This window comes from Hylobates moloch, unplaced genomic scaffold (genome assembly GCF_009828535.3).
Source record: "Hylobates moloch isolate HMO894 unplaced genomic scaffold, HMol_V3 SCAFFOLD_13, whole genome shotgun sequence".
NCBI lineage: Eukaryota > Metazoa > Chordata > Mammalia > Primates > Hylobatidae > Hylobates > Hylobates moloch.
In genome coordinates this window covers 89,535,198-89,557,022 of record NW_026652288.1, presented here as the reverse complement: position 1 = coordinate 89,557,022, position 21,825 = coordinate 89,535,198, and the positions used below count along the sequence as shown (strand labels likewise).

At 37.3% G+C, this 21,825-nt stretch overlaps 1 protein-coding gene across 11 annotated transcripts in view; it reads left to right on the top strand.

Annotated features, from left to right (window-relative positions):
• Window positions 1–21,825, top strand: part of PEX5L (peroxisomal biogenesis factor 5 like) — a 789,103-nt gene that overhangs the window by 548,449 nt on the left and 218,829 nt on the right. For 5 of the 11 annotated variants that reach the window (XM_032174050.2, XM_032174048.2, XM_032174047.2 and 2 more), the window contains exon 1: window positions 578–682. The exons of 5 other annotated variants lie outside the window; for them this stretch is intronic. In XM_032174050.2, the coding sequence (XP_032029941.1) occupies window positions 662–682 (21 nt within the window). In that variant the 5' untranslated portion in view covers window positions 578–661. Of the gene's footprint in view, window positions 1–367; window positions 683–21,825 lie in introns of those variants that run through there. One more of the 11 variants, XM_058427081.1, reaches the window with a different exon arrangement.

Genomic DNA, 21,825 nt, shown 5'->3' with positions numbered 1-21,825 from the left:
GCCGCACCTGAACGCCGAGCTGCGGGCATTTTACACCAGCGCGACCACCGCCCGCCGGCACCTCGCCTTGCCGCCGCGCGCGCGCGGCCCCGAGGACGCGCTCGGGGAGCGCGCACCGCCCGGAGCCGCCCTCGGGCCGCTCCCAGGCCCCTGGGAACGCACGCGCGTGCCCGGCCCCGCGGCCTCTCGGCAGGCACGCGGCCGGGAGGACGGCGCGCGCCCCGCTCGGCAGCTGCGGCGGCGGCTGGTGTAGGCGCTCACGTCAGGGCTGGGAGGAGGGGGTTCGCAGCTCAGAGAGTGAGAGAGACATGAGGCAACCTGGCAGGAAGCGAGAAAGAGTTCGGCGAAGAAGGAGTGAGTTCTAGAGACGCCCCGCGAGCAGGACCCGCGCCTGCAGGAGAGCGTGGCCGACCCGGCTTCTCGCCTTCTCTGCGCGCTCTCCCGCGTCTGCTTTCAGCACCCCGAGCGGAGAACAGTTCCCGGCAGCCCGCAGCGCTGCCGAGTGGCCGCCGGCCGGCCGAGTACCCGGAGCTCCAGGGGGCTCAGGAGCACCCTCTGAGAACCCGCTGTGCACCCACCTTCTCCCCTCTTTTGGTGGGCAAGTAAGCACGGGGGAAAAGCATCCGGTGGCCTTAGGGAGCCCTGAAGAAACCGAAGCAGAATGTACCAGGGACACATGCAGGTAAGACATTTCTATAGGGCTGGAGAGAATTCTTGGGGGCTAATTTAAGAGCAAGGCGGTTCACCAAGTTTCTGTGGTTAAGTGCTGCCTTTGCACAACTCAACAAGTGAAGTGATGCAACATGACCGTGACATTTCTGTCCGGTGCTGCCGGAAAAACTAGACCGGTTTCCGAGGGTGGGAGAAGGGGAGGGAAGACCTCAGAACTTCGACTGGGGAAGTTTGTTTTCTGTGCATTCCCTGAGCCTGTTTCTTTAAACAGGATCAAGGAATCGAAACAGAGGAAACCCTGGAGATGACCGTGTTTCCGTTGTAATCCTATTGATGCATCTCAGCATGTATGTCAACTGAAGGGCAAACAATAATAGGAAAGACAAAGCTTTTCCTTTACCGTCTGAAAAGGTTGCTTGACTTAGAACACTCTGTCACTTTCGTTTCATTTTTTAAAGTGTTATATTTAAAAAACGATTTATACTGTATTTTCCCCCTTCACCTTATGGGACATTGCCATCTACTCCAATAGTCACAGGATGACTTGGGAGGATGAATTTCAAACACATGTCCAAGGAGCTCTAATGTTTTTCAGGGGAGGTGCTGCCTCCGGTTGTTATTAATGTTCATCTGAGCTGAGCCGCTGCTTCTTTCCGATGCAAACACTCTACTCTCTTGGGCAAGATTACTTTAACCTTGACTCCAGTTCTCATTCATACGGTTGGTTCTTTCTTATAAAGGCAGATATATGCTTTGAGAGAAAAATAAAATACTAACTCAGCTTTCTAAAGTATGAACTGGACTCTTTATTGCACCTAAATGGTTTAGTCATCAGGTTTGATGTTTGGGCTTCCTTTCCATTCCAAAGGTGGTCAAATACAATCATTGTGTGTGATGCCTTTATCCTGGTGTGTAACATTTATGAATACTGAGGATTTTGCTTCTGTGTCTTTTAGAGCAATTGGAAATAGATAAATATGTTGTTACATTTATGACTTAGTACTACCCAGATTTAATTTCCATATCTTAGGGAAATTCTTTTGGACTATAATCCATTTTTAAATAAAACACAATATTTCATCATAGTCTCAATTTTTATAAGAATTCTCAATATATAGTGCCAGAATTCCAAAAGATTTCCCATATGACTAACATCATCCGTTTTGAAAATTATTATTGTAATTATATCACATTTGATAGACAAAAATTAGTGAATGAAGTATATTTTTAAATATTATATATGATCAACGTGATCTGCATGTTTCTTATAAAAGCTACACCAATTGAAAAGTTTAGTAACAAAGAAGAATTCAAACAATGACTGCTGAAAAAATTAACAAAGAATTATTACTATGGTTTTATGCATCTTCACCCAAGAATGATAATTACAATTTTATATATTATCTGTTTTTTAAACAGTTTCTTCACAAGGGTAAAACAGGAAGATTTTAGTAGAGTCAACCCTCAAAAAATTGTTCATTTACATAAAACTGACAATTGACCACTAAGGGGAAATTAACAAAAACTTTGCACAGTATTGTTTTGTTGCTTAAAAAATATGTTACTGTGAATGAAGAATCAAAGCAACAATATGGTAAATTCATGCACCCAAAAACAATTTTAACTCAGTTTTCTCAATATCTCAAAGGAGAATGTTATTGAAACTTGAGTTGCCTAGAACAATGTCTGAGGGTTTAATTTCACTTAGAAAGAATAAACAAAATATAAGACTCTGCATATTCTCTCAACTTAATGTCTTTTGCTTGTGCACTGCTGTAACAGCAAATATGATGACTTGCAGTAAAACTCACAAATCTTTGCTGCCAAGCTTAAATTAAAACATTACTAAATAAAGACTGTAATCAATACATCCACCAAAATTTCAGAGCATAATACTTTTTTCCTACTTACTATTAACCATTAATGTTAAACGTAAAACTTCCGAGGCCTTAGTAGGTACGTTTAGTAGTTATTCAATAGTATGATTATCTGAATGGGCATCTGCTCCCCCCAACAAAAAAAACCTATTACAGATTGATTTATAATATACTTTTTGGCTTACATTTTAAACTCATATCTCTTCCCCGAAGAATATTATTTAGCCTATAGACAAAATTTCTATTGCGTTGGTATACTAGATTAAATAACGTTTCCTTATCAGAGATACTATCATCTTCCTGTGTGTACCTGACTCTAATCACAGATAAGAAGAAACATATTCCAAACACTCCAAAATGTGTATAATTAAAATCTGAATCCATATTTGGTAAAGTGGACCAGGGATAAGCAGATTTACTAACATTTCTGCCAGCTTTGGAGTTTATTTGAAACATAATGTTACTTGACTGATACCTTAAAACAAGAGCGAAACAGAAATGTTTGCAATCATTTGCTATGCATTCTAATTCTTCTCTTTTCTGTATCCAAGAGACTTTAAAATAAAGTGCTTTGTAAATTAGCAGTTTGAAGTAGGGGCAGGTGTTCTCAGGAAGACTTAAAAATAGTCTAATTTAAAACTCCTGTGGTGCCTTTGTTTTTGCAGCTTCATGATTTTGCAAATAAAGTCTATTAATTCTCATACATATGGCTAATTCATCTGGTTTATGGTAGAATCTGAATTCATTTTAGAAACCACAGACTTTTAAAAACACACATTTGGTTTGCTCTGCTAGTTCATTAGAAAATAAAAGTGGGTATCTATTACAGATAGAGCATAGAGTAACAGATATTTCTTGGTTTCATAGTAAAAGCCACAGGTATATTTCTTAGGAGCAGGGTCCTGCAGCTATGTTTTTATCCAGCTGCCTTACCAGTTATTTCCAAGGGGAGTTAGTCACCCCAGTAAATGAAGCAAAGGTTGCTTCTTTTGTGACTGTTTTAGATTTACTTATTTTTTTCTTTTGACCAAGGGCATTGATGATGATTGAATATACTTTAGCATCGGTCCTGACAAAACTCTGTTGCTCATAGAGGGCCTGTGGTCTTAATTCCACCAATACCTCTGTCTGTTCAGGGCTGAGGTGATTATTTGCCTATGTGCATTTGAGTTAACATTTCCAGTTAAAGCAAATTATTACATGTCTCTCAATATTTTCTTAACCTAGCTGTTTTTTTTCTGGGGTGGTATAAATACAGAGAAATATAATTTCAATTTTCTACTAAGATTTTTTGAATTGTTATTGAAGAATCCACAGTAATGGGGGTTTTTTAATAAAAGAAAGTTATTTCAGAGGGCAATCAAACAAAAAATCTATTTGTAATTGTAACTGATCTTTATTATAGGCATTCAAAGCAGACTTTCTGACTTATTCAAGCTGTCTGGGGAATCATTCCACACCCTCTAGCTTCACAAGACATAAACTAAGGCAAATTTAAATGACAAAAATTGTAAGATTATTAACAGCTCAAAAAGTAGCCATTTGTTTTCCCCCAGGGGAGTTTTGCATTTGTTTTTCTATATGACTTTACTTAAGATTTTTCTTAAAATCTTCACAAAGGGGAATAGCTTAGGTAATATAAGTTATGTTAGTACATTAGATCTCGCCCCTGGGGATTTATTTAGGTTCACTAGAAACAACACGCATAAGAAACCAATTGAAGGTAAGACTGTAGAATGTTGTTTTCAATACGCTGAACAGTAGGTTATCATAATTGAGGCCCTCAGCAAAACTGTAAAGCAGATGATATTTATCATGGGTACTTCCACCTCTCTAACAGATCCACTTTTTTCCCTCCTGGTACCACCTTTTTTTATTCTTGAGACAGGGTCTTGCTCTGTCGCCCAGGGTAGAGTACAGTGGCCCATTCTCGGCTTACTGCTTGCTATGCCTCCCTGGCTCAAGCAATTCTCCCACCTCAGTCTCCCAAGTAGCTGGGACTACAGGTGCACGCCACCGTGCCCAGATAATTTTTGTATATTTTGTAGAGACGGGGTTTCACCATGTTGTCCAGGCTGGTCTCAAACTCCTGAGTCGAAGCGATCCACGCGCCTTGGCCTCCCACAGTCCTAGGATTACAGGCATGAACCACAGCTCCCAGCTCACCCTTTTCTATCCTGTGTTATTTCTTTCTTAACCCTTTGCTAAGGCATTAACTGCTAGCAAAGATATGACTAACAGCAATAAACCACCTGCACGCACACACACATACACACATTTTCAGAGGCGAATCTTTGAGATTAGTTTGGAGTTGGAGCGAGGGTGGCATTTTCAGGAGAGTGAGCAATGCTGGGGTTTGTTGTGTTGTTTTGGTCAGTGGTCGCTGCTGCCTTCCTCTCCCCCTTTTCTATCCCAGTTCAAGTGGCACCTGGTCTTCTTCCTCAAATGTCATCTTATAAGTAACGATGAGCATAAGTATGATGAAATATTAACTAGAACCCTATTGAAGCAAATTCATGTACATTTAAGCTGTTGCTCAAAATTATGACACAAGCTCCAGCAAGATTCTGAAGTGTCTTCCTGTATATTCACATGCAAATCATGTTTGGTATGGATGTAGTGTTGAGCTTTTAACACTTGAAAGTTATGATAGTTGTGGTATGCATTAGCAGAATACTTGATTAATCTGAAAATCTCATTCCCCAGCCATACTGGCCAACAGTTTATCTACTTACTATAAGAAACACAATACAGTCTTTATAGACTTTATTTGTGGTTTATAAATATTCCTCCTAAAAACATGTGTTTGAAAGTAAAAATTTCAGCATATAAATGTTTTTATTATAAAACATTTTTTAAAGTAAAGAATAAGAAAAGGTTAAAACACAACTTGTTAACTCTACAATTTTGAATCTCTAGTAGTACCACTGCCAATCCTGGAAACATTAAGATGCGATGCACCATGTAGTCAAAACATCTGGCAGACTGCTTTTTTACACTTTTCATTGAGATCACATGTTTCCAACATAAGCTAAAGCTGTTAAAAGGTTTTATATTTTGAAATTACCTTCTTGATACATTTATAGGATAACCAGTGTGCAATTCTAACACTAAATGTAAAGGTAAACCCCAGCCTAGTGTGTCCTTATTAAGAGACCTAAATCCAGTCTGAATGTTTGGGACATCTAAAAATATAATTTCAAATATGCTGACAGAGAAAACTAGTTACCAAGTTCCTGAAACATTTTTCATCTTTTTATAATTCAGAACATATAAAACACAAATCATCTTGAACTATTGCATGGATCCAAGGCCAGAGTGCTGTGAAGTGGGGGTTATGTTTCTTTCAGTGACCTTTTCGTTATCCCCCACCTCATCCACTTCTACCTCACCTCACCTATACCATCCCCTTTAGTAGGGATACCAAATGAGAGACTTTCTTTCCCAGTCTGCTCAGAAAAATTATTATAGCTTATATATTACTGTATTATAGAGTATAAACAGGAAGATAGTTAATACTCTATTAACTATCAAGAGAGTTGCTGAAGGTGTAATAATACCACACACTGCCAATGTTATCTTATGTCATGCTGACTGATTCTCACTAGTTAGTAACCAATATACTATTTCTTTTATTAAAACCCCATTAGATAAATATCCATTATCCTACTCCATGTAAGATTTCACTAAATGGATCAAACTTTTGGATTGTTTTTTAGACACCACTGTTAGAAGTAGCACAGATGAAAAATAATAAGCTCATTTAGACAGGAAGAGGCTGTTTTTGCCATTTCATTTAAAAAAAGACAAAAATTCCTGCCAGCAGCTCCAAAATGGGGTTAACCTGACCCAAGTGAAATAGTTTGAATTTCAGGTGCATGCTCAACTCCCCAAAGTTTCTACTCATGTGCACATACCTCTGGAAAACCAGATAAACCCTGCAAGTGAGACTTGATGTAGCAAGTTATTTTCCCCAAACAGAATGCCATATGGTGATCTATGAATCATGGAAATTCCAGGAGAAGAATGGTGTTGTTGTGATGCCAGAAATCTACCTAGGGAGTCACAAAATCCCCACTCCCACACACCCTCTTAAAAATCATATGGTTCTTAAAGCAACTGGTATGGTAGAAGAATTCATAACCGTGTCATATGAATAATGATTGAAAGAACTGGGGATATTTGGCTGGGAAAATAAAGACTCAAGGAGACCATGATGACTCTATATAAGTATTTGAAGGGCTGGCTATTTAGGAAAGGGATGACATTGTTCTATACAGCCTTGAGGGTTAAAACTGGGGTTAAATTAGGGTAAGGTAAAAAGTTTCCTCAAGGTGGAGACAATAAGAATGTACCTCATATAGCACCCAGTTTGGCAAGATGCCCTCTTGGAGATGGAAGAGGTGTAGGGTGAAGGGAGAGATATGGGTGAGCAGATCACAGTGACACTGTGCACACATAGGCCCCTATTCCAAGACATTATGCCTTATAGAGAAACCCAGTGAAAAGCACCATGGGAAAGACCCACACACTAGGTATATGTGAGTTTGTGTCCCTATCAAAATGGTTGTAGTCAACTGAAGTAATGACCAGCAAAATCCAACATTTCCTGGGAAAATATTCCCTGTTTGTCAGTATTTGGGTGGGCATCTGACAGAGTACTATCATGAAAAGTGATCAGAAACAGTAAAAGGTCAGAAAATGTGGAAGCTCCTTAAGAAAGTAAGAAAGAAGAAAAATTAAAACACCATGAGCAAATGAACCTGCTAGAGCTGCAAGGCACCCCTTCACCTCCCTTCACATGTGTGTTAACTGTAACATGCATGCCCATCCTCAGTGATCTGCTGATCATGTAGGGATATAACATTCGATTCGGCAGGGGATTATGTACACATGAGATACATGGGAGCTTATTGGAAATGCAGGATCTCAGGTCCAACTCCAGACCTACTGAATCAGGAACTGATTTTTTTCAAGAAACCCAGTGATTTGTATGCACATTAACATTTGAGAAGCACAGGTCTGAGAAAACTGTAGGTATAAAAACAACGTGTGATCTATTGAGCTGAGACCCTAGCAGAAAGTTTAATTCCTAGGTAGCTTTCTGACATCACAGAGACAAGATGAAGTCCCTGAAAGAGGAGCTGGAAAGAGCAGCTATCACAACTCTACTTGAATAAAAATGTCTTCATTATACTGACTCCATAACGACCAGCCAATTTGTTGTAGTTTTTCCTTCTGGAAAAATGCACAACAAACCTATGATGCTTCACCTAACACATTTATTTGTTATATTTACAAATAAATAAATAAATAGTTTTATTTATTTGTAATTTATTTTAAGGGAGTGGGGACATAATAGTTCTCTAAACAATTTGTTTGTTTGGAGAACAAACAAACAGAGGTGGCTCATGCCTGTAATCCCAGCACTTTGGGAGGCCGAGGCAGGCAGATCACCTGAGGTCAGGAGTTTGAGACCAGCCTGGTCAACATGGTGAAACCCCGTCTCTACTAAAAAATAACAAAACAAACCATTTGTTTAGAGAACTGTTATGTCCCTATCCCCTTAAATCTTTTCTCCTCCAAGATAAACAGTGCACTCAATCATTTCTCATAATGATATTTCTGATATTTTAAAGGCTCCATGAAAATATGGCCCTCCAAACAAGACACACTGCTAGAGATGTGATCAGGTGAATTCCAACCACTGTGAGATTATCTATCGCTTGGGAAAGATAACTATTCAGACAGCCTAAAACTGCATTAGCTTCTTTATATTAAATTGTTCTATAAATTGTTCTGATGTTTCTATTCTATAAATCACTTGAGAGTTATTTCACAGGTATTTGGTCTTTATACCAAAATAATCTTAAATCTAAATGTGTTGATTAAAATATTCTAGGTTAACAGTTCCTTATGTCTCCAACGATTGTGCTAATGTTCAATTTGAGGTTGTAGAATCCTTTGTTTAAAGAACCTTTGAAAAAGTTTTCTTCAACCATCTCATCTCACAGATGGGGAAACTGAGGCCCAGAAAAGTTAAAAGACTTGCTCAGAAAGTCCCACACTGGTTAGTTAACAGAGCTAGTGCTGAAGTGAAATCTGCCTTACCCTGATATATTATTTTCATTACACCATAATTCTCTATTTTAAGACCTATTACATTCAAAAATCAACATGAAAATAAATATTACAATAAACCACTAACAGTTTCCAAATATCTAGATGTTTGGCATTTAGTCATTAAAATTGATATTTTTCTGCTTTTCAGTTGTAGTATAACTATTTGATATTTTATATGTTGCTTTAGCAGTCATTTGGCTAACAATGGAAGAAAATATGGCCTATAAGTATGTTTTACAAGTGAAATAAAGTGCCCTGAAAAATTGAATTAGAAATTTAGAACATTTCTTGTTCTAAAGGTGTTCACCACTGTTTCTCCTTGGACTGACTAGACTGGCCATTTGAATAAGCATAGAAAGAATGATGAAGAGTAAACAGTGGCTCAAATAAGAATGATCAATGGATGTTAAATCTGAGGAGGAAAGCAGTATGGGAACAAGGTATTTACATAGTATTAAAATGTCATCCATAAATTACAAAAGAAAAAAAGGAACTTTTCAATGGCTAAATTGGATAACACCTTAACTAAGTCATCAAAATCAACATCACCAATAGTGGACAGATGGAGCATGTGCCTCTGGATATGATGCTCTGAAAAAGAGACAGCGTCACTCAGGTAATAATCATGCCAAAAATGCACAACCTGAGTCTAATTATGAGAAAACAGACAAACCCAAAATAAAGGCTACTCTATAAAATAAGCAGATTGTGTTTTTCCAAAATATTAATGTCATGAAAAACGAGAAAAAGCTGAGAAGCTGTTACAAATTAAAAGGAGATCAAAGAGATATGACAACTAAATGCAATATATAATCCTAGACTGGATCTTGGGCTAGGAAGAAAATTGCTGTAAGGACACCCTTGGCACACACTATTTACCAGAACTCGAATGTGGACTTTTGATCAGTATTATTTTTGTTTTTACATTTTTGAATTGGATGACTATACTGTGGCTATGTTAAAAAAAAATCCTTATTCATAGGACATACACATACTGTATGAAGTGATAAAAAGCATGGTGTGTATATTTAATAATCTTATGTATATGTATGTGTGTGTGTATATATACAGAGAGAGAGAGAGGGAGGGAGAAGGAATGAAAGATAACAATAAAGCAATATAGCAAAATATTAAAAACTACTAAATCTGGGGAAAGGGTATATGGGAGTCCATTGTACTCTTTTTGTAATTTTTCTGTAAGCTTAAGAGACTATTTCAAAATAAATAATGTGTTGGAAAAAAAGTACATTGGGGCACTAGCAGACTTCTAGATCTAGGCTAGGGGTGAAGGGTCCAGGGAACAGGCAGGGGCAGAGCCCAGGTCAAGCCCTGAACAGGTCAGTGTGGACCCCACTGCTGCCTTCACAGTACAAAGAACAGCAGAGCTTGCACCCTGACTCAGCAGGCCTGAGACACTGGTTCTGCCACTACCCTGCTGCTGCTGCTGCCCACAGAAACCCCATGTTAGAGCTTCAGTGGCTGCCCTTACTGCCAGGATGGACTCTCTACCATGGCTACTTGTCTGTGTCCAAAATCCTATTTCAAAATGGAGGGCAAATATGGCCGATGGGTGGAGCTGAGCCACGCTTCATACCGGGGCTCCAAGATAGTCTGTAAAAGTGCATATTGGCTTTTCACTAAGACTGAGAGTGTGGGCAATTTCCCAGATGTGGAAAGAGAGTTTAGATTTGGGGAAAATTTTTTAAGTGAATGTCCACCGTAACATGTCCAGATATTGCTTGAATGTAAAATAGACACTTTGCTCTCTATCTTGATTGACTAGAGTCCAGCCTGGCTTGAGAGATAAGAGTTGAAAGGAAATAATTCTCTTTAAGCCTGCGTTTATTTAGTACTACCTGCCATTAGAGACAGGACTCTAAGAGAATATGGTAGAACTAGCTTATATTGGCTTATTAAATCATGTAGCAGAGAAGAGCAGAATGGTTCCTCTATCATTGATCAATGTCCATCTACTGCTCACTCCTCTTCTTTTTGAGATATTAGAAAGAGCCATATAAAGAGTTTAGTAATTAATTAGGGAATTAAAATACATATCATGTACCTTAGTGATAAGAACATCTTTTTCCTCCATGTGCAGGAATTTAATGTAAAATTTGGGGCACATTCATGTTTGATATTCATCCAAAGGGTGATGACAATCAAGATGCCCTGTGCATTTGAGTCATTAATATTGATATATAGTCTCTTATATAACCCTTTAGGGAGATTTATGTAAGACAAAAAGAAAGTCTTCTTAAGCTTGAGGAAAGATTAAATTAAAATGGAATCTTGGAGGTATAAAGCTCTTTAGAGTTCACATAGCACAACTTGGTCATTTCACATGTGAGGAAACTGAGGGCTAGGTCTTGATGGCTCAGTTTTCTTCAATTAATTGCCTATTCCCAAAATGAAAAAAAAAAAAAAAAGGAAAGAATGCTGAAAGGCTTTTGATGACATTCATCATACATCGCTTAATAATTCCTCACATTTGAAGAGGGAACAAAACATAGTGCTTAAGAGCTTCGGCTCCAGCATAACAGCCCCAAGTTGAAACCATGGCTTCACCACTTAGTGAAGTGATTTTGCTCGAACTTATCCTCCCTAACCCCCACTTTCCTCACCTGTGACAGGGAGATAAGAAAAGTACCCACACGTTATGATGACTTCGTAAGGACTAGATGAGAAAATGAAGGTATAAGGGTCTTAGAATAAAATAATTTATCAATTGTACTAGCTCTTATGTTTTTATAGAGCTACCAAAATGTTTCTCACATATTATCTGTGGAATAAAGAGTTTAGCCACAGCGTACCTGTTATACCTGTTGTTCACAATAGTGGCAGATGCGTACTTTTCTTGTTTTCTCACAGTTCTAGATTTTTTTTATTTCCTCATCCTCAATTCCTTGCCTTACATATGCTCTGAATGTTTACTCATCCGTCACTATTCCCTTCAAATGTTACCCCCTCAGTGAGTGCTGCTCTGCACCACCACCCCTCTCCCAGCAATGCAGAATTAAGGATGTTTTTCTTGATGCTCCTCTAGCAGCTTATATGCATTGATAATACAATACCATAATTAACATATAGGTTTAATTATTTATTTTTGTCAGTCTCTCCAACTTCTTGTGAGCTCATCTGTGGCAATGACTATATCCAACACATCTTTGTATTCTTGGAGACTAGTAGTGCAAAGTGTATACTCTTTATGTAGTACTTATTGAATGAATAGATGACTTGATGATTAAATGAATGAATGAGTGAATGAATGTGTGAAATACTCAGAAGAGTATTTACTGTCTTGAGTAAGGACTCCAAAGTGCAGTTGGGATGGTCTCCCTATTGCTAAGATACGCACAGCCTCAGGATCTGGTCTATTCCCATGAGCTGTGGAAGCAAACTTCAAGTGAAGTTTCTACACACTTGAAATGAAATCAATTACAGGGAAACCTTATAAACCTTATAATTAGATTGCCACTGTAATTAACCAATACTCCACTGTCAAAGCAGTCTACGCAGTTTAATGGGTTCAACCTCTTTAAATCTGGAGGACAATCTGGGGCTGCAGACTTAGAAATATAATAGATTCTTCTAGTGGTTTCTAACTGTATCTCTAACCAGCCAAGGTCATGTGGAATTAGAAGCCATCCCTCTAAAGTTCTAGACACCTCCTCACCACTTCAGCTGGTTGTCAACAACAATTTTGATGATAGTGCTAACACACACACCCCTGAGACAACTGAGACTACAACAGAACGTTATGATGTTGGAACTGCTGTCGGAGGCTGTCATTTGCTTATACCCTGTTGTAAGGGTTGCTTACACCCCCAGCCCTGACCTCCCCCGTTACACATGCATGCACATGTGAGCTCTCTCTCTCTCACACACACACACACACATGCAGCTTTTCACATCAGATCCAAGGAAGGAGCTGTACTCACAATGGTCATCCAGTGGACTTGTCTATTTCGTGCACCTATCTGAACCATGGGATCTTATTATATCTCACACAGTTACTCTTTTTTTTTTTTTTTTTTTTTGAGATGGAGTCTCGCTCCATCTCCCAGGCTGGAGTGCAGTGGCGCAATCTCAGCTCACTGCAAGCTCCTCCTCCTGGGTTCATGCCATTCTCCTGCCTCAGCCTCCTGAGAATCTGGGACTACAGGCGCCCACCACTACGCCTGGCTAATTTTTTGTATTTTTTTTTTTTTAGTAGAGATGGGGTTTCACAGTGTTAGCCAGGATGGTCTCAATCTCCTGACCTCGTGATCCACCCGCCTCGCCCTCCCAAAGTGCCGGGCACAGTTACTCTTACATGTGAGCATGAAATACGGAGGAGTGATTCTTCCCATTCAGTTACAGGCTAAAAAGATTCAAAAATCACATGTCAACACAGAGGTCTTTCTAAAAGGAGACAAGAAATACCAGTGCCAGTGACATGTACTACCTTTGTGCAAATAATAAAAATGTACCCTTTCTGGGTGAACCAAATATACAAAGACTGTTTTTTCCTGGAGGACACAATTCCACACCCAGGCACACACTTGGTATGTGAGGTAGAGGGTTGGATTTCAGACCTGAATAGTGCCCCCTCATCCAGATATCTTTGCACAGCCAATCTGCACAACCATAGGTATGGCTCTGAAGGGGGTCTCCTCTACCAAGGAGCTAGTCTGTCTCTCTCTCTCTCTCTCTCTCTCTGTGTGTGTGTGTGTGTGTGTGTGTGTGTGTGTGTGTGTAGATGAGTGGTGAAAGGTGAATAAGTTAGCTCTACTTTACCAAATATATTCAAACACAAATTGGATGTGTTTGCTAAGGCTTTTATAGAAGATGGTCTCTTTAAAGGATTACTGGCTTTCCTTCCAGCTCTAGGATTCTATTATTATCAGGCCTGTAATTAGTGATACAACACATCTGTGAGTGCTTGGTCAGGGCCGATTCCCCCAGTTTACTACTAACCATATAATGGAAAATATATTTTAAAATTTTGCTAACATCGAGATGCTTGATATTTCTTACAAAGCCAAAGATCAGCCTCTCCTAATTCTTCAGAGGACATGCTGTTTGAGAGCGTGCTGCCGTATGTCTCCTCATTCTGCAAATAAGACATTTTCCTGTAAAGCTATCCCTGATATAGGAGGTTCTTGTTTGTGATATAATGCTGATATCTCTGCTACAATAGTCACTTTTTGTGGGAGTGAGATGTTCGTAAAGGTTAATCTTTAGAGTGCCTCAGTGAGGTTGGCAAAAGATAGATATTTTATCTCTGTCATGCTGATAAAGAGAATGCAGCATACAGGTTTGACCACCTCCCCCAAACTTCCTTGTCAAATCAGTTGGGGACTGAGGAGTAGAATCTGGGTCTTCTGTTTTTTACTCTATTGCTTGCGCCTGCATAGCAAATTCAGGCCATATCTCCACGTCGGTACCTCAGCCGCTGCAAAATGACTCAACTAACAGGGGATAAAAGGATTTTGCAAGTTTTCTGGAACATTGCGGTGGCCTTGGAGGGTAGAAATCACTGATGCATTCTTTCTACCACTTACTCAAAACAGATGTCAAATCCATATAGCTTTACCAATACTCTGCACTTGACACCTGTAACATTTATACATGTAATACTCTGAGAGCACCTTTGTGTAGGATGGGGTGCACTAGCTTAGTGGAGTACAGAACAGCCACAAAACACCCATCTTTTATGCAGAAATCCCCTCTAGAATCAGAAATGCCCAGATGGCCAGAATAATATTGAGGCTATGGGATTAACCGGAGCTCAGAAGCCCAGTGTGGAGACACTTTTCAAGAACCTCAATATTATCTTGATTGTGTGTATAAACCAAGCCAAAATATCCCCGCTCAAAATTCTATTACCTACCTAAATATTTTTATGTTTTATTTTGTACTTTGCTATTGTAAAACATTCAACATTAATAAGGTAGTTAACCAAGTGTTTCATGTATTACTGTAATGTTTTAACCGTCTTTAAATTAACCCCTCTTTTAAATACAAGTCTTTACTTGAGAAAAATCCGTTGCTATTTATTTGAGGGAGTTCTCTTGATTTCTTATGATCTTAGACATCAATTTATGCAGGGAGAGAAAATACCAGCTTTGTTGAAAGGAAACTACTTCTAAATGGCAGGATCAAAATTATTGTGGAGGAAATATGCACAGCTCTTATTTTACTAATCTCAATTCATATTAAAATATCTATTTTAAATGGAACATTTGTTCCCTAATGTCTTAAAATTAATTTTAAACTTTCAATTAATTTAGGAGTGTGGAAGGACTAAGAAGTAACATTATAAAAATCGGAGTGTGATAGCATTGATCAAATTGTTCAATATAAAATTAAAATACCAAAATAAAAATCATGTTTTCTTTCATAGCTGATTTTGTTAAAATAATATTTTAGAAATCAACTTCTAGCACATTCATGTGATTATATTCTGGTTTCAGAATCAATAAATAGTAGAAATTAAATGTTCTGTGTTATATCAAGGAAGCATTACTCCCATCTTCTATTTTAAGAGCTAAAGTACATGTGTTTTTGTGCTTCATTTGTCCAATATTGTTATTTTACCTGTGGCTCATACTGCACATAATTCTGGTGTTTTAATAAATGCTTAAACAGATAAAGAAATATTAAAGTAACTAAGCCAAAGACATAATCTGGCATCTTTGCTCATCCTCAATATTTGTCTACAAACCAGTTACATCTCCCCAGCTTAACACCAGTCTCACTAACTAACTACCTCTACCTGTTCCAACTCAAAGTCAACATGTTCAAATATGGACTCACTGTCACCACCACCAACTGTACCAACTTCTGTAAGGCCTACCTCTTCCCCTATTTTTCTGGATTGTCTAATAGCACCCCCACACTCAATTACGTAAGTCAGAAACCTGGGAGTCATCCGCTCCTCTCTCATATCATCCTTTTATTTGAAGTCCTTTCATGTTAATCATCATCTATAATAGTGTTTCCAAGTGCAATCACTTTAGAATCATTGTCTAGAATGCTCGTTAGAAATGTAGATTCTTGGACCCCACTGCAGCCCTGTTGAATAAGGCTCCCTGAGAACGAGGCCTGGGACTCTGATTCCACAGTTGAATTTAATGCACACTGAAGTATGAAAAACAGTGGCCTCCACAATAACATATGACTTATAAGCCCTACTTTGCTGTTTTCTCATCTACAATGTCCTCATAAGAACTCCTAACTCTAACCTTACTAGATTTTGAACATGTCCCCAAATTGGACTTGTGCCTCCATGCCTCTGGCCTTCTCTAGTGATGTTCTCTCTGACCGGGTCACCCACATTCTCACCTACCTGACCAATCCTTGCTTATCCTTCAAAATCCAGTCGAAGGTATCACTTCCTACAAGGAGTCTTCCGTAAACCTCCAGGGCTGGGTTAGATGCCTTCCTCATGTTCTCATAGCACCCTGAGCCTGTGAAGAACTCTGTCTCAGCTCCCCTTACCCTACTTCTTGGTGGGTGGTTCTCTTGGCTGTATCTTATTCATCTTTTCAACCCTGGTACCTAGCACAGAGCCTACTCATGGTGGGTAAGCAATACATGTTGGATTAAATAAAGGATTGTTGAACGAATTCATCTTTTAATTAGCCTTAATTAGTCTGCTTGGTTTGATTTAAACTTCTGAAGAGTCCCATAGACTAGTATAGATTAAGCATTTTATCTGACATCTTTGAAGATGAAATTAAGTTATTATGAAAATGAACTATTCCCTTTAAAAATCAATTATTCTTGAGTAATGCATTCAAATTCCTGTCTGATTTTTTTTTAAGGCAAGTGTGAAGAACCAAAGAAAGAATATAATCCAACAGGCAAAACACTTTAATCCCAGGCCTGTTTCTGCTCTAACTAGTATATGACTTGAGAAACATCACTTTATCTCTGTGGGTTTCAGCTTTCTCATTCACATCACAAAAGGAGTAGGTAGAATCTGAAGCTTTTCTCAGTAAAATAATTTTATTATTCTAAACTAAAATTTAATAAATTAACATTTTGAGATAGTACTTAATGTAATAAAAAAGCAATTTAAATAGTATCTAGAGTTTATCATGTGTATAAATGTTATATGTAAGATATATATAAAATATGGGGGAGAAGCTGTTGATCTAACTGTACGATAAAATAGACCAATGTTATATTTATTCTACTTTTTCTACTTAGTTGTAATATTTTATTGTATTGGTTTAAATTTTTATTTTATCAATTAATTGCATGATTTGCTCATTATATGAAATGATAATCATCTGTTATTTATCCCCACGGATTATATAATTGTAAGTGAAATGAATATCATGGCGTTATTTGACTGAGAAGATTATTTTCATATTTTTCTTCTGGTTTTTAAGACATGGGGGAAATTTGTGATATGTTAATCCGAGTTATAGCAATTCCTACCTATATGACCCTGGACAAGTTTCTTAATCTCTCTGACCATATCAAATTTGAAAATTGAAATGTGCATTAATTCATTAAGAAGCCTAATTGTTTGATTTCTGACTCTTGTCAATAAGAACACTCAAGATTTGTTGCCAAGTTTTAATACTGGATTCTCTGCTTTAGAAATGTCCTTATATTATTGAGGGGGGATATTATCCAGTTGATAAAGATTATCTCATTAAAACAGAGACCACTACTTCCTATCATTTAAAATTCTACAATAAGATGATCGTATGGAAATTATACCCTCAAACTAATTAATGGAATAAGTTAGTTGCAGTGGGAAGTATTTCTATTTCCTTTCATCTCTCTGATTTCCTCAGTCCCAAGGAAATACAAATATTTTCATTGACAGTTATATTAGACGCAGAATTGTGAATTGCCTTTGGTATACCCATTTAGAGAGAATTGAAGGACGAAATATGATGATAAATAAAAATGGGAAACTAGAACCTCAAGGTATGCTTCTACCTTAAATCACTGAAATTGCCTGTTTACACATTTAAAATGAGGTATCCTCATAAGTCAGAAGTGGAAACCAGAGGCTAAAATTCCAACCAGAGCCAGGAGCACACTTTTATAGAATGTTAGCAAATTTAATACCTTGGGGCAGTGAAAGTTCTTGGCAAACATTGATTTACTGGAGATCAGAAAAAGTTGGTTGACTGGGAGGAACATTTATGCATTTATATATGCATTCTTTAAGTAAGCACGGCCATATGAGTGAATTACAGTCTACAGAGAAACCTAAAATCCCAGAGACCTGGAGTTCAAATTTTTGACTTTATTTCCAACTGTGACCCTATATGGCCTCAAACTAACCTTTATCATCTTTTCCATGGCCCTAAACACAGCCTATAAGATGTTACCCTACTGAGCAATGGAAAAGATTGTTTGGCACACTTCCTTCTCATGTTCTACTCCTTTATGCACACAATTAAAATAGACACCAATACACAGAGCTAGAAGAAATTGATTTCTACATATTGATCATTCACACCTGATTGTGAAATAAAGTTGATTGTACTGATTTCTGTGGCTCTATGATGCCTTTAATAGAGTGGCCAAAAACTCTAGCCTTGCTGTTCTGGATTTTAACAAACAAACAAACAAACAACAACAACAACAAAAAGACAGACAACTTGAACAAATTGAATCTGCAACAACCTTAGAGAGCCATCTCAGAGGCAGGGGGAGCCCTTTGAGAAGCATAGCAACTGGATGTCACCCGGTAAGACAGGCAGGCCTGGGTGAAAGGCTTCGTGTGAGCTGTCTAATTGTTTACCTCAAGCTTTCTGCAAATTCGTGTGTTTCATTTTTCATTTCAGAGCAGCACCCACTCTCCTATTAGAATGAACAAGGTTCCCAGGCCAACAGAAGCTCTTCTGCTCTCTAAAAACAAACAAAATCAAAGGCAAGTTTGGAAATCACTTGCACAGTCATAAATATTGGCACTATCTTTAACATGATTTTCACTTCAAAAAATATGTTTTCATTTATAACATAGTTTATATTCATAACCACATTGTCAAGTCAGAAGGACTGGCCATATCACCAACCAAGGCACCGATTGTTAGTTACTTGTCATCAACTGGTTAGTGGTAAAGCAAGACTATGTTGCATTCTGTGTTATTTCTTTTAGAATATTCTTACATAAGATATTCACCGGCTAAAATGGTTCCAGCCCATTCAATAGAAAGGTTAACACAGACCTACCAAATGATGTAAAAATTGCAAATATAAAACTAATCGTGACATAATATATATGTATAAAAATATTATATGAAACAACATATGTTTTACTTTTGTTCATATAAGGTGTATGGTATATATTAATAGATGAGGAACCAGAACACTGCCTTTGGTGGGAAAGGATGTTCTAATGTAACGTATATGTTCCATTCAGTTCCTGACACACTGTACAACCATAATAAATAGAAATTGCTGAAATCCACTTTGCCTTTTGGCTATACTCCCAGGAAAGCTTATCTGATTTCCAAACTGTGGGTGCTAAAATAAAATCTGAGAAACACAGAGCAGAATAAGAAATAGATCTCTTCAGCATGTCTGATATCCACCTACCCTGAGTCCTCATTCTTCATCTTAATTTTTCTTTATTTTGAATCTTGATTCCTTTCTCTGAACCTCAACCTTTTCTCAGAAGTGCTTATCCAAGTCATGTTTATAGAAGTAAATACTTATTCATTCATTCGTTATCAGATATTTTTTAGCATCTTATCTTCTTACAGAAACAAAGCTTTATGATATTCCCTCTCATTTGGGAACTTAAAAGTTAGCTGAAAAGACACAATCAAACTTATGTAGGAAGATCAGATTTAAATAAAATAAAGAAATAATTAAAGAATTTTTATAAGGAAATATAATTATATATAAAGTATATGGAAAATGGGTATTTGAAAATATGGCTCAGTTGTACATGAGTGACAGAAGTACACACTCAGTTTGAGAGTAAATTAATGGGTCATATGTATAGTGTTTTGAATTAAATATTGAAAGATAGTCCCCAATCAAATAGAATGGTTTTTAAAATCTCTATTAAAAATGGCAACTTTTCACATAGTTCACATTGATAACGGCTTTAAAATACATTTTAGGAATGTATAAAGAAGAGAGAAACTTGCAAAGGCATCCTGGGGCTTGAATCTGTAATCCATATATTCTTTTTTCCAGTGTTATTTCAAAACCTAGATGTTATGTGAGGAAAATGTCCCTTTCCCAAAACAGCAGAGAGAAAATCATAAAAGATATTTCTGTCTGGGGATGTGTAAACATTTAAGTTTGGTAAACAGCCATTTCAAGCTATTCATAAGTCAAAAATATGGTGGCGTAGTGGTTCTCCCGATTTCCTTTAGACCAAAATTTAGACTCAAATCTGTAAACAGATCTTTTTTTATTTTATCATGACACAGCAATTTGCCCACTAGAGAAAATCTTGTATAGATGTTAATCTAGTATAAAATTTCATCATGAAAATATAACTTCATAAATAAATATGATGTGTTAATTAACATTACTCACTCTTTTTACATAAAAAGTTAGCAATAAAATATGAAATTAAATATTTGGATTCATGAATCTATAATGCTCTGTTCTTTAGGATTCCTGTGGAATTAAGTATGTTTATTAACAAAGCAAATGATCAAGAGCATAAATGGAAAGCTATTTACATTTGTAAAAAATGTTCAAATATAAATGCAAGTAAATCAGCTAAATTAATAAGTAGGAACATTTAAGAATAACACTTTACAACTAAGTATAGATTTACATCAGAAAGGTGATAAAATCCATCAGCAACCCTGTCTGAGTCCTTGGAAGTTCAGCATCACTCACTTCATGGGTGAAGGTCAAGGGCAGGCATTTATTGAGAGCACTGTCACCTCTGGAGCCCCTCTGGCTCCAGCTGCACTGCTGGTACATGTCTACTTCTTTTGCGATAAAAACCAGCAAGAATTTTCTTTATTGTTCATTCCTGCATGATAACTGAACCAGGTATATTCAAGGACAAATTAAACAACCAAATTAAGGGTCAGTTGCAGAGATAGGCGAACTATATTAGTACCTTGTGAATCTCATCTATTTTAAATTAGAAATTTCTTAAAGACAAGGGCATGATTTTAAACATTCACATATATAGAGAGATAGATATATAAAAATATTTCATAGCACTGAGCCAACATCCAACTAATAGGAGGCTAACTTAAACATTAGATATAGCAGTAAGGATTTAATAAAACTTTAAGTACTATGATCTAATCATTGGTCGAAGTCATCCTTCTGCATGGTATGACCTAGCCACATTTTTCTGGAGATAAGATTAACACATTAGAATAAAATTAAGGATAGAATTAAAAACAGAAAGATAAGATATTGAGTGTTGTTGTTGGTGGTGGTGGTGTTACAGCACTTACCTCTCTTTGTGGAAAAGAATGTTTTTTCCCCAAATCAGTCATGCTCACTTGTTGTGACCTAAATCACTATCAGCCATTATTTCTCTGTCTCTGTAGTTTACACCCAAATATCCCCTTATGCCTTTTCATAATTTCACGTGTTGATTATTCATTCTACTTTTACACTTTTGTTCATTTATTATACGTTATATATATTATATTAAATATATATTATATGTTATATATTATTATATTCTATGAATTACCTCCTATGTATCAAGACCAAAGTCAAGAAAATTAGTTTCAATTCTCTTCTATCATTGCCCTTCATTCTTCTGACTTAAGTCTTCTCTATAGCTTGGCTTCCTTACCAATAGTGAGGAGATTAATATATAGAATGGTCTGAGGCCCCCTCCAACTCCGAAATTCTAGTTCATGAATAACCATGGCCATCCTCTTAGTTTGTTTATTTTGTGAATTCCCAGAAGTCCATGAAAACACTAAGGAACAATACACTATAATTAGACATCAGGGATACTGCTTTGTTTTAGTTTTTAATAATACACAATGATGATAATTTTAAAGAGTCTCTCCCCACATAAGACCATTATGGATGTTTCTACCATGAATGGAATCCTCAATAGGAAACATTTTTCTTCTGTTGTACTAAGAGCATGACATTAGAATTAAAACACACACACACCTCGTTTTGGAGAAAACACGTTTTCTATAAAATATAATTAAAATTCGGTAGCTCATTCACTAACTTGGCA